The 14610-nt window shown below is 35.2% G+C and overlaps 1 protein-coding gene and 1 long non-coding RNA gene across 2 annotated transcripts in view; both read left to right on the top strand.

The window, feature by feature from the left end:
- Window positions 1-14404, top strand: part of LOC106484205 (uncharacterized) — a 27969-nt gene extending 13565 nt beyond the window's left edge. Inside the window, exon 3 of the long non-coding RNA XR_001292536.1 lies at window positions 14384-14404. This is a non-coding gene — a long non-coding RNA (uncharacterized lncRNA). The remainder of the gene's footprint in view (window positions 1-14383) is intronic.
- CDH19 (cadherin 19) overlaps window positions 14400-14610 on the top strand; it is a 39628-nt gene continuing 39417 nt past the window's right edge. Inside the window, exon 1 of the mRNA XM_013942347.2 lies at window positions 14400-14610. Coding sequence (XP_013797801.1) covers window positions 14413-14610 — 198 coding nt within the window. The 5' untranslated portion in view covers window positions 14400-14412.

Below are 14610 nucleotides of genomic sequence, written 5' to 3'. Positions count from 1 at the left end.
TAACATAATGCCTAACCTGTCTTGACCTGGAAAGCACTGCTGTTACCATACCACAGTATCTTATTCTTTTTCATTCCCCTTGACTTTTTGACTGGCTTATTATCAAACATGCAACTACCTTTGAAACAGCATGGGGCAATCGAAGTCCATTTTTCACTATTAAGGAACTGGCACCTATTTATTAAATATATATATAATCCATTAGCAGTGGACTTTATAGACATAAATAATTTAAAACCATTACTGTCTGCAGGATATGAGTTCTGGCTTATACAAACTAGTGAATTAAGTCTTTGTCCAATCGGTTACTATGGCAACTTTAAGGACTGCCCAGTTTCAGCTGGCTTGTAATGAATTAAACAGTCAGAAACCCTGAGAGACTCCTAAAAGGAGAATTATGTGGATGAAACTAGCTTTAAAGGAGCTATCCACAGAAACCTATTTCAGTAATCTCTGTTGTACAGCCTTATTTTTGTGGGCAGTTTTAAACAATCTGATTTAGTCAATCCTTGCATCTTTGAGGGCTCAGGCATATGTGTATGTCTATATGAAGGTATTCACCCAGCTGCATAGGAACCAGAGAATGCTCTCAGGCGTGAGGAAGGCGAAATGAGGAATGAAAATGTCTACAAAGCAGACATGCTGGTGGCCAAATCTAAAGCCAAGATGTGTATTGAAAAGGAGCCATTCAAGTCAATGGACTTTAAAACAGGCCTTCTTCACTGCAGATTTTCATAAACCACTGTGAAGGGATGAACTCTGAACAAATTACCTAAAATCATATGCGTCAGTTTGACCAAAAAAAAAATATATATGTATATTTCCATGTAGAGGGATATGACTATCATTTTAATCAGCCCAGGGAATACTAATGACTCGGTAAAATTATGTAACTGCATCCTCCAATCTGGTCTCAGCTGGAAGCACTTTAACCTCACACAAGGCATCATATAAAGTCCACACACATCACTGTGTTGAATAGACAGAAATATACATGGAGGAATATCTTCAAAACCAAAAGCAAAAACCAGACAGACTTTCCCAAAATCACAATTTCATTAAGTTGTTTCAGAACACTTTCAGTTTGGCTTTAATTGTTATGAACAGATTTGCTACCAATTAATAACCATTGTAATAACCACTTTTGGAAATTATATTTGACTTCTTATGAAGGTTTTCACCTATCTCCAAACACAGGATATTTGATTTTGAATGTTACTCATATTTACTGTTCTATTCTGGGATTTTCTTAAAATATTACTTCTTAGTGTAAATAACCCCACTCCTCTCACATACATACTAATTAAAGAACTGAGAAAAGGGAGATCCATGGTTGTTTTTTCACTGCTCTTCTCCATGAGTCGCTAGCTGAAGTTATGGTGACATATAAAACTTACTAATATAGATGGAAATAAAATTGACTGAAATGCTCATGACAGAAATACTCCTGCTCATATTTTGCCTACTGAATACCATATTGGTCTAATTTTTACAGGCAAGTTTGCAAGGACAGCCATGGCTTTAGATAATAATACTTCCTAGATGCTTCTATTTAGGTAAATAAATGCAAATAAAGTTAAGAAATCAGTTACAGAAGGTCAATTTTACTGGTAATATACTTTCAAATTTCATTTAGTTCCTTTTTTTTTCTTTATCTTGTTACTTTGATTCTTTATTTATTCAAGAAATTAATATTTTGCTATTACACATTTTGAGGTATTATTTAAAAGAAACAGAAATCCAGGACCTGTTTGATTATACCGCACCTGTGGATAAGTTTACAATTTGCTAAAGCCTCCTGTTCTTTCCTTAGTTCAACTCCTAAATTTTTTGTCACCTGCTTTGCAACACAGTACTTCATGGATCATTGAAATCTTTTGGGACTACTTGTGCTATCCATAGTTTCTGCTGCTCTTTTAGCTGCAAAACTTTTTTTGGTAGTGGTGGTGTATCACTTTCTCAGGAAGGTCCAATCACAGTAACTTCTATAAATTTTCTTAATCCCTTCTCTTACTTCCTTTGCTCAGTAGAAACTACTTTGATCATGCAACGAACTGCACCAATGTCACAGCACTGACACTAGCCTTCAGTGATTTTAATATTCTTTTGAAACAACTGGGAGAATACTTAATATAAAGTGTTCTGCTACTTTCTTCCAGACATGGCTCTCTTGCACTGAATTTCTGCAGTTCTTAAAGATTACAGTTAAAAGGACAAAAAATTATTTTAGTAGTAATATTTCTGAATAACTTCAGTTGAGCTAAATTGGACAGACCTTCAGATTTTGAATAATTGACTTTTAAACCCGAGGAGAAAATTGAAAAGTTCAACAGAACTGATTGCTGATTTCTACAGCCCTGCTCTACAACAATGTGCACAAACAGTGAGGCAATTCATCCTGCGAATGACTCCCAGGGACTAAACTGCCAGTGTCCTACCACACTTCAGGTTTCCTTTCTAGTCCAGGTCTGACTCAGCGTTTAGCCTCTTTCTCAATCACATCAAGAAAGTCAAATTATCATTGTCTTATTTTTGCATTCTAAAAGCCAGGATCTTCTAGTTGCTCGATTTTTCCTGTCACTTACTACTCACTATGAATCCTACCCTATTAAATCTCATGTTCTGACTCATACTAGCCAGGATTTATTTTTAGTAGGAACTCCTTCTGTTTCTAGCTCTCTCTGCTTGCTTTACAGCTTGAGAAGGTTCTTTGGGTGTCAGAAAAATAAGGTAATGAAGTTTAAAAATGTTGAGTTTGATTATGTGTTTTAACACTCTAGTAATACATAAGCGACTGAGGATACCTGCTCAGTTTGAAATATAAAAGCTAAGGCTACAAAATTATAGTTACTCTTGAAATAGGCAAAACTACGCTCTGAATGACTCACGGGGACTCTGGCTCAACAATAGAAGGCAGAACCATTTATTTTTTACAATAGGGTTCTGTGAAGTAAAATATCAAAAAAAAAAATCTGTACAGAGAGGTATGACTGAGAGATAACATTGAACACAGAAGTGACAGACTCATACAGGTAAAGAGGGAATAATGACACACAAAGATGGAAGAGAGTTAAAAAAAACTTGGATAAAGTTGCAATAAACTATTATTGCAGATGAGTTGCAGTGGTGGGGACAGGACTAACAGGTGAACAGGTAGATAGTCAATCTTAAGTCTAAACAGACAAACAGATTTTAAATGAAGAATGTCAAAAAGCGGGGAGGGAGCCTCCATGCCTTCATGAGTGAGAAGGGAGAATTTGACATAGGCTAGGCAGAGGAAGAGGAAGAATCTTGTTTTACTAAGCTGAAAACTGCTTGCAAAAGGAAAGGAATGAATGAGGGGTTAAAGAAATAGAATAAAAAACAAGGAGAAATAACAAAATATTTTCCCACCTTCAAAGACAGCTGTAAGAAGACAACCTTTTTCTACAAAGAGCATTACCCATAAGTATAAGTAATCTTATTAATAATATTAAACTGATTTTTGGGACCATCCTTGAAGTCTTTGGTAATATTGAAATTTGAATCTAATTCTCCACTGCTCTCACTGCTTTTTTGCAACTAAAATAATGTAATACATTTGAAGAATGAACAGAATTTAGGACATGTTAAAAGTGCATTAGGAAGGCAGCATTTTAGCAGAAGTAGACTGTGGGTGTACAGAGCAGAGCTAAGAACTTTTCAAAGAATGACTATTTCCAACCTAGATATAAGATAGTACAAAAATCACCAACAACACAGTCCAGCTTGAACAATGACTTTTAAAAAGGTAAGTTTCAACATAAACTATAATGATGTTCCTGACTTTCTGATTAATGGATTTTTAGGCAAAAAGGAATCTATAATTAATAAGAACGTCCCAGGATATTTTAATTTGATTACAGGTAACGAGTGAACTATGTTGAATGATATGTTGAATGATAATGGAAGTATAAATGGTATTTTTCCCCTCATTTTACAGACACAGGTATATTTCATGTCCTAAGTAGCTAACAAGCAGATAGGGGAAAGTGGGACTCCATTCTATGGAAAAGTACATAGTCCTTACATAAATAAACAAAACTGAAGCTCTGAGATATCACAGGGACAAGAGACAACTTAACTATAAAGAGTGATAAGATCAAGGTCCTGGATACTATGCAACTGATTTTTTTTTTTTTTTTAATAATATCAGAGGCATTTGGACTAGAGGTTTACTCATCTCCAGACTATATCTTTTAAAGATAAAGTCAATACTTTTTGGAGGAGGGGATATCAATAACTAGAAAAGGCATTCTATTTTCAGGAATAAAAGTCTTGTGAATCTCATAAAAACATGATTCCATTCAAAAAAAAAAAAAGTCTGCAAATCTCCATACACTTTGTAATCTGCTTGCATTTTTTGGACTATACCAGGTATATTTTATTGCACAGCATAGAAACAGCATAGAAAAGGAAAGAAATCCAGTTTGAAGACCTTTGACGTGGATGAATGAAATTAATTATGTAACACCATTTACCTGGCCTGGATAACCTAATACTGTGTCCCTTTCTAGTTCTGAGTATCTCAGTGTCTGAAAAGCATCTACAAAGTTGAATGAAGTCAAAGAAGAACAACACTGGATTGATACATCTTTGGTATGAAAAGGATATTAGCATTTAACATAATTGATAGTATAAGTGAAGAAGGGTGAGATGTGTTCCTCATGGTGGAGCAGAACAGTGAAAGAATAATTGAGGGAGACCTAAAGATGGAGGTAAGCCTCCAACCAGTGAGGGCTAAGTGGGAGAGAAATTTATATTACTCCATTGTGGGGGATAATGGAAGACTCATCAGCTGAGAACTAGACTAAGATAGAGAATAAAACCAAAAAACAGTATTAACTTTTTTGTAAGTTTGACAATTAGGCCCTTTCAATCTCTAATTATCACTATTCTGAAAAATGTAAATACTCTTCGTTTTTTCTCCCAAGAGGCAGTCAGATTCTATTTGTTCCTGTCTCACGTTGTTTGAAACCTTTCTGAGGGATGATGCATTCTTTCAGCAATTTTCCAATTGACCTGCACTGTGCTGGTGAGCAGAGGGGGATTGTTTGGTGCTAAACAGTGGGGTTTTGTTTTTCACATAAATATGCAAGAGCCATTGTCTGTTCATGAATCTAAATTGCATCTTTAAACTCTGTTATGTATCAGAGAAAATTTTCTACCTTATAATGAAAACCCTTCATCCTGTTAAAAGTAATTGTTCACTGCTTTGTCTGTCTCAATAGCAGCATTTTATTAGTAAACAAAGTTAGTTGCTGAAAATTATTTTTTTTTTCTTTTTTTATGTGAGGTTTGGGGTTATTTAACTGTTCATAAGGTGTTTGAAGCTGTTTTTAGGCTTTATATTTACTTCATAAACGTGTCCTGGTAAGTTTGCTCAACAACAAGCAACTACTACTTGAATCTGATTTCACTCAGGTTTCCTACTGGTATAGCCCGGCTGACATCATTCAAAGGTGTGTCTGGTTTACCTCATATGTGGAGAATTCACTCCAAAGCCAAAACCATAAATTTAACAGTAAGGCAAAATACAGCAAAAACCATCAGCTTAACTGAAATGTTGAAACTACTCTTTAACATTGGGTGTCTAATGTTTGGAGAAGTTGAGTATTTTTAAAAGCCCTGGTAAAGGTGAATCCACTGCGCTATTAGTCTTAAGGTATGAAAAGAGTAATTATGACTGAAATCAAAAAAAGAGAGTGAATACTAAAGAGAATTTTGGAGTATTTCATGAAGTGCTTTTCTGAAAATCATCTGGCAAACAGATTCAAGTGTGAATCACAGAATGTGGTCCTTTACATCATTATGCTGACAAGTGGTTCTACAGTACTGAGTGGTATCCTGTGGAGCCGAAAATGTTCCAGTAGGATTTGCCCAGTGAATCAAACATCTTGTAATTGGATTTGCTATTTCTCTACAAAAAAAAGAAAATGCCAGAAGGCAAGTATTTTTGTTTTTACTGTCTGTGTGTGTTAGTCTTTTCAATCAGCAAAATATTTATGGTAAAAGTATGTTTTTATTCAGAAGTTTCATTACTACAAACTATCTTAAAAATAAATAATACTCATATTTAAGGAAAACCACAATTAAAACTAAGCATTTACGTATTTTTAAGTAGTATAGTACACCACAGCTACTGGCATAATTGAATCTTTTAGCATCCTAGCATCTGTTTACCAAATTGATTTCTTGGTCTAAATAAAATTGCTGAAACTATTGAATGGGTGCTGAAAATGAACACAATTTCTCATAATGTTTAATTCTCAGGTAAATTTTTCTTTCACTTGGAAACAGCTAGACTAAAGTAGGATGTAATCACATGGCAAAATATGGAACAGAACCAAATACAATCATTCATTTATCAGTGTTTAGAAACACTGTTCAGTCAACAGTTCAGTCAACTACATTAAATTTCTAATCCAGGTATTAATAACTGCTGCTAAAAACTGTGTAATCCAAAAGAACTTTAGGTGTATCTACACTCAAAATCTTTAATACAAGCTTGCTTTCCATAATTATCACAGTTCAGTCCTAGAATATTTTTCTATTTAAGTTTAAACCACCTGTTTCAAATCAGCAGTATTGGCAATATCATTATATAGCTTGTTACAAGCAAAACTAACATTCCTTTTCTTTTTCTGTTTGTTTTTCTTTCGCAAGAAAATGAAGTAGGGATATCAGTGTCTTTTGTCTATGAAACAGTTAGCTTCAGTTCTTCAGTTAATAACATGTGGATAAGCTATGTTTCCCACACCTACCTGGGAGAAATCCTGAAGGATTAATTATGTTCAGATTCTGCTGAAGCTCCTCAGCATGACATTCTTTGTGATATCTTCAGGATCCTTTGGGGAATTTCAGTAGACTCCAAAAGAATCCTTTAGTTTTTCTTTATTGCTTTCTGAGGTTCCAGATTTAACTTTAATACTCTCTTGGTTCCAGGTGAAAAACAGTAACAAAAGAACTCATAGGGAAAGATCACAGTAATATCAGATCCCCTTTAGTCCCACCCACATACAATGCTCATTTGAACCAACATTCCCAAAGATTACTGCCACAAAAATAAAGCAGTTTCACAGAGTCCCATCTACCAAAAGTTTATCCCTCCCCACATAACTCTACTCTGTTAATGAGAGTAATGTGGTTGACACTTTTTTCCCCCGCAGTGATTTTGTAGACAGGTAGGGTAGTCTCTGCTAGGCTGCCTGTTTCTAAAGGATCTCCAAGGATTTGCAATTGGAAGATGTGAGTCTCCTTCTTCCAAGGGCATGACTGAAGTGGTTGAAGTTGCATTTTCAGCTCCGCATAACATGATTGATAGTAGCGAGTGAAACAATAGTTTTACCTTTCCAAAATTATGAGAATCTTTATTCAAAGATTCTCAGCAATGGCAGCAGTAACCTGAGGGGTGCCAAAGTGGACCCAGAAACACTGAGCCTATGTAATATTCTTGTCCCAGGTACATATAACTCCAGGAAACTGCAGATCAGCAACCAATTGCTTGGTTCTAAAAATTCTGCTGGAGCAGGTTTGAAAAGGACCAGAGACTGGATATCTCATCTTGTATGCCTGTCACAGAATCACAGAATGGTTGAGGTTGGAAGGGACCTCTGCAGATCATCTAGTCCAACCCCCCTGCTCAAGCAGGGTCACCTAGAGCACATTGCACAGGATTGCATCCAGGCGCGTTTTGAATATCTCCAGAGAAGGAGACTCCACAACCTCTCTGGGCAACCTGTTCCAGTGCTCTGTCGCCCTCACAGTGAAAAAGTTTTTCCTCATGTTCAGATGGAATTGTCTGTGTTTCAGTTTGTGCCCGCTGCCTCGCGTCCTGTCACTGGGCACCACTGAAAAGAGTCTGGCTCCATCCTCTTGACACCCTCCCTTCAGATACTTGTACACATTGATAAGATCTCCTCTCAGCCTTCTCTTCTCCAGGCTAAACAGGCCCAGCTCTCTCAGTCTTTCCTCATAAGAGAGATGCTCCGGTCCCCTAATCATCTTTGTAGCCCTTCACTGGACTTGCTCCAGTAGTGCCACATCCCTCTTGTACTGGGGAGCCCAGAATGTCTGGGTGTTCGTAATGTTCGTAATGTCTGCCTACAGACATTACGAAATAGGTATACTGCAGACAGTTAGATATGACAAAGTTCAGAAGAAATAAACTACGTGAGCACCAATAGTTATCAGTTTTAATTGAGAAAGGGGCTTGCTGTATTTCTCCATGTTGGTTTACTCATGTCTTTTGGAGATTAATATAATTCTACTGAGGAAATGATAACAGCCAAAGATATACTGTGGTCTGACGTTGTAAAATACAAAATATTTCACCCCATACTCCACACTATCTCCTTTGGCTTGTGTGTTGAACAGGATCAGCTTTTCCACTTGCTTTTTCCACTTGCTGGAAGAAATCTCACACTTCAGTTTTGACCCTTTTCCTCTCATTTAAAACATATAGCCTACTTTTCTCTATAATTCTTGTATCCTTCTAATATCGGATATAGGATTTGAGAATTAAATATCACATCATAATTTGGTACTTTAAAAGATGTCTGGAATCTCTACTATGAACTGCCAACTGTTTGCTATGCTTTGAAGACTCAGGTTATTGTCACCTGAAACGGCACCCAGGCTTTTCTGCATTGCCACAGATTTTCTAGTAAAACACTGGGGTCGGATGATATATGTTAATATACTACTTGATAAGATAATCAGTCAAAAATTATAAAACAATTGGAATGATAGGATTTCTAGTCCATCAACTCTACACTGATTAAAATCCACAGACTTAAAGGCACTAATCAACTAACAAATTCATTTATCTAAAGCTCTTTTCTCCATGTATAACTGACAGATAATTATTATGACAGTTCTGTATAATAGTTTGAAGGCCTTCTCTAAAAGTACAACAGCATATTTACAAAATGAAGAAAATAATGTACTGATTAGAATGAAGTGAAATTTATGTCACATTCATAACATCTAAGTAATTGCTCTCCATATAAGTGAAGTGTTAGGTGATGAGTAGAGACACATGCAACCATACTGTGTTAATGTGCACTACCAGTCAATATGATCTGGTCAAATGTCATATCAAGTTGTCCTTTAAAGAAGACATTTCTCAAGATTAAGCAATAGCTTTTAATCAGCTATTCATGCAACACACTAGAAAGGCTATTGTTGAAATAGCCCTAATTAACTGCTGAAGATATTTTTATATTTTAAATGCTACTTCTGGTAGCCACAGTAGAGTTGAATTCAGCACACTTGTTAGACATACCATTCCAAAGTTATCAAAGGAAAAAAAAAGTGTGTAAAAGACCAGAAAGTCAAAGGAGACTAAATTAAAATATTCAGATCCAGTACAAATAATAGTTAAAATGAAAACATTATTAAACACTAAATTAATAATAAAGAAAAGAAATCAGGCAGATAAACATAAGCTAAAGGGCATTATAGAAAATGTGATCTGAGCTACAGCAGGCACATTATAAAATTTACAGATTCAAAAAAAAAAAACAACCAACCCCCCCACTATATTTCTGTGGCATATGCCAACAGTGGAATTTAGTAAAAAAATGAAGTTTAAACAACTAAAAAAATTCTTGCAATTTTTTAGTTATTTCTTCCCACTATTGCCTTTTACCAGTCCAGATAAATATTACTGTCACAGCATTGATGCTGTGGAGCCAGAAGAAGAATCCAGCATAGTTGGAGCCAACTATACCGTATTTATTTCTTAGGAAGTAGTACGCTTTTTTCAGCTGCCTCTTAACAGTATTTGTGAAATTCATGAAAAATGGAAGACTTGTATAAGATTTACCTTTGCACTGGCTGCAAAGCTAAAAAGCAATGAAAATGGTAATGGTTTCTGACACACCAAATAATTATTATCTGTTTGCTTTCTCTGTGAAATTCAGTGATCATCAGAAGTACCAAGAATATGATTAAGTCCACTACTTGGCACACACTAGAAGATTTTATCATTGTTCCATACAGATTAAAAAAAAAAAAGTGTTTATTATTTTTAAGTATCGAGACAATAATAACTAATTAGAAGAGTTGATCTATATTTGATTCATTTCTTGAGAATTATAAAAGTAATATAGCATAAGTGTCAGCCAGATTGTGTGCAGCCTAAACTGTGGACAGTGAGAATGAGTCCAGATATAATCTTTTCTGGAAAGAAGGTAGAGAAGAAGCATTATAATACACTAGGTTTATCAGTAATCAATCATATAAAATACAGGTAGGGTAAAAGTTGTGGTACAGAAGACATGCTACCAATGACAAATGTAGAGTTGAAACTATGAAGGTTTCTATCAAATTTTTTATAACACAGTAATCTGTAGGTGTTGGTTATAAGTACTCTTTCCTCTTTGTCCTCCTAAGTGAAAATTAAAGGTAACACTAAACAAGGGAGATAAATTTCGTTACAATCATACCAAGACCGACACGCAGAATTTATAACTGAAACAAGATCATGTTATGCCTATACGTAAGAACTGTATTTCAGAAGCTGAATATTAATGAATTTGGCTCACATGAATTGTTCCCCTTTTTGTTTTGTTTTTATTTCCTTGATGTTATTAAAATAAGCAAAGATAACACCAAATTTCACAAAAGGAATGTATTTCAGTCTGACATTTTTGGTTCTGTTTAGCACTTTCAGCAACAGAGAACACTATTTTTCTCCGAAGTCACTTTTTTCAAGATCCAGCAGTGAAACAGGGTGAAGTACATATACAGGACATTCTTAACAGTGTCTAGTGACGAGTACCTATGACCTTCCCTGTTACTGTATTCCACTGTTTTGTTACCCTCTGATTAGAAGGTCTTATTTATAACCAAATTAATTTTCTTTATTACAAAATTAAGCTACTTTGTTCTTATCCTTCACCCAACAGAACTGGAGCACAATTTATCCCCATCTTATTTATGTATATATATTTAAATGTTTTAGAAGGTTATTGTCTTGTTCACCCTTAGTGTTTCCCCTCCCCAACATACAAATTACTTCAATATTTTCCAGAGGCTGTATTCTTTAAACTTCTAACTCTTCTTGTTATTCATGCAATACTAGACAGTAACAGGTATTATTTTATAAGGCAGTAACATTGTCATAATTTGTAATTAGCTACTATTATAATAAAGGGAATTCAAAACCATGTCAAACTAATAAGACACTGAAAACTAATATCCTGTTTCAAATAGTAACAGCATTTGTTTTGGAGACAGTTCTGGAACACGCCTAACAAGGTACTCTGTGACCTTATGCCAAGAAGGTAAACCTGTTCCTAGCCTATAGGAAATTCATGATGGGTGTAAAGGGAAGATATTGCTTTAAAAGATTTAGCCTACTTACTGCAACTAAAATTGATATTCTCATTACTCTTTTCTGTATATCAGTCTTTATTAAACCAATGCAAACAAATGCAAGTGACAGAGAAAGCGGAGATGTACTTTTTGAAGAACAGGACAGGAGCAGAACAATGGTCCCCATTTCTCTCATTCCCTTGGGAAATTATTAGTGATAGCTTGCTTGCTCATCTTTGAAAATACATGTCTTTTTTAATGAGAGATTATTCTGTTAAGAATTTATCTATTTGTTCACATTACTATACCACCTAAAAGCTCTGTGCTTTTACTAAGCCTCCCTTCTGCTCCATATTATAACACAGAGTACAAGGTCACTTCAGTTACAAAGAGCTTACAAATTAAGTGTAAAACAAGAGACAACTGATGGATATGGAAAGACAGAAGAGTACAACAGAATAATGAGAGAATACTAGTCAGTGCTCTCAGCACAGAATCATCTTAAACTTTTTTTTTTTTAAGTAGGTAACACCAAAATTCATTTTTTTAAGGAAAGACGAGAAATAGAGCAGGGAACAAAATATTAGTTTCTAGATGTTACTTCTGAGCGTAAATTACAGTCTGGAGAATAGTAGGAAAGGTGATTGTTTCATAAGTGAACAATTAGATCTATAGAGAATGGCAACATGTGCTCACCAGAGACAGGTTTTTAATGCCAAATGGGTAGAAAGATGTTGGAAAGAAATATGCTTTGAAAGTTCTTGAAATTAAAGGCAAATGGAGTATGTCTGATGTAGTAAAGAGGAAAACAAAAAGAATACAGCCCTCAATTCCATAATATACTTTTGTCTTTTTCACAATAATTTGCTTAAAATCTATATTTTTAAGCAAAAGAAATTTTATACAAATAATGAAATATGCCACATCTCAAAATTGAAAATGTTTATTCTCCCCCACTATGTTACAGATGTGATACCTGAATACATATATCATAGGGTATTAGCACAATTTAGGAAGAGGGGTCACTGAAATGGACCAAATGTTAATTACATTTTTTAAGTTGTCCATCATTGATGGCTAACTTCTGAGTGCATTGCCAGAAGGTGGGCAACAGCAGACCAGTGTAGTCATATTCTATACCCTTATTAAGTTGATGTGTATACACACAGAGTCTGTCAAATGAGTTTGCTAATGGCTCTCTGCAATCCAGTCTGCATGAAATACTAGCCTACAAGAATACTTTGTTGAACTAGGTGGGCAGTGTCAGAACAAATGCTTGAAAAACAAGCTAATGGGTAGACAGCAGCATTTGCTACGGCCCAGGCTGAACACCTGTCTCCTCATTTAAATAGTGATTGAAATAATTTTTACAATTCCTCTGAAAGGTCTCTTTGATTATTGAACTACTTATTTTCTTTTGAGTTGTCTGTCTTTTGCTATGTACTGCAATAAAATGAAAACTTATTTTCAAGAGTAGATTCTGTGCAAATTAGTGCTTAGAGTGAAATGCACTCTTTGTACAGAGAGACAGTTCAAGACCTTGAGGCCTTTTAAGCCTCACTTCAGCTTTATTTGAGACCCAGGCTGAGCTTTTGTGGGCCTCATCTTCCATGCCACAAATATTATTATTGTAGCTTTAGGGAAATAAGGATTCTTCTACATAAAATTGAAGCAAAAGAGTACCTAACTCCCTTTCCTCCCATTAAAATCTTCTCTTGTGGTGTTATAGCTTTAAAGTTGAAAAATAGAAAACCTAAGAAATTGGAATCAGGAGTCTAAGACCTACAGTTCTTCATACCTTACTATTAGAACCCCTTTATAATTTTCTCAACAAACATTTGTATGCAGATTTTAACAGAACAATGTTTAGAACCATGCATAATTCCTGGAAGGAAGGAAAGAGATGTCTATGTGACATCTCTATCATTTTAAGCAAATATGATGTTTTTATTTGTATACAGAAAGATATTGTTTATAGCATTAGTATTTCAATCATCATCTTAAAAGTTATATTAATTCACATTTTATCCTTGACAGGTAAAAAGGTTCATGGATTTTTCAGGCCTAAAATAAATACAGCCAAATATTTTTTTTCCAATGTGCTGTACAAAATGACTAATATGGAATAAATTCCAGACTTTGCTCCTGCAAAGGAAATATTATTCTTCAAGTAAGGTTTTAAGAAGTAAAAAGTGTGTGGTATGGAATTTCAGAATTCTCCACTTCACACCACAGAACATGGCCATTCCCAACCAAACATTGCACCTTATTTAAAATTGGTAGTTTTGTTAGTTTTGCCAAAAATCACTAGACACCAACAGCATATAGTTTGTAAAAAGCCTTGGTTTTCTGAAGGAATAATTTGTGCCAATTAAACTAGCTGCTGGACCCTAGGGCTGCCAGGATATATTTACCCTTTGTTTAATTAAAGACAAGAATGTCACAGATAATAGAATAGGATATGGCACTTAATTCCTGCTGACCAGGAAGGAGACATGCACATTTTTTCTGCTTCTTGGCACACTAGCTCCTTTGGCATTTTTGCAGGCATTTTGCTGAGTTGGGAAAGAAGAGTTTAAAAAAAAAAACTGCACTCCTCTGTTTCAGCTGTCAGTCATTAGGGCCACTAAGGCTAGTTGTTCACCCTGCAGGCAGTTCTGTGACTGCAGCTTAAAATGAGCCCTGTCTAAGCAGAAACATACAATTATTCCAATCAAATTATTGCTAGGCTACACAATACAATTACCCAGCTTAATTTGGAAGATGAATTAATTGAAGGTTGGTTTTCCTTTTTTGCATAGAAAGTCCCTGTGCAGGATATTCATAAAAGAAAGTTGAACGCTTGACTTTTATGCCACTGAGTCTCTAAAAGAATTTCTATTTTAATCAGAAACAGACTTTGTTCCAGCTCTTTCCTTTTAGGATTGGGAGGTTTTAACCCTGCAAGTCAACCCTTAGATTATCATAGAATCAATATGTAAAGAAGGGATGGCAGAGAAATACTTTGTTAAAGATTTTTATTTTTATTTCTCCTCTTCTACAGATGAAAACTGATTGAAAAGAGGTTTCAGCATGAATTATTACACATTGCTATCTCTTGTGCTGACACTGGTTCAGCTTTGTCCTTGCACTCCAAGCAAGCAGAAACAAAGTACTAAAAACACAAATCAGTCTTTCACAGCAGTTCGAAGAGTGAAACGTGGCTGGGTATGGGAGCCACTTTTTGCAACTGAGGAACAAACTCCAACACAGCCTTTATATGTTGGACAG

This window comes from Apteryx mantelli, chromosome 2 (assembly GCF_036417845.1).
Source record: "Apteryx mantelli isolate bAptMan1 chromosome 2, bAptMan1.hap1, whole genome shotgun sequence".
NCBI lineage: Eukaryota > Metazoa > Chordata > Aves > Apterygiformes > Apterygidae > Apteryx > Apteryx mantelli.
The sequence above is the reverse complement of the archived record's forward strand: the minus strand, read 5'-3'. Positions and strand labels throughout refer to the sequence as shown.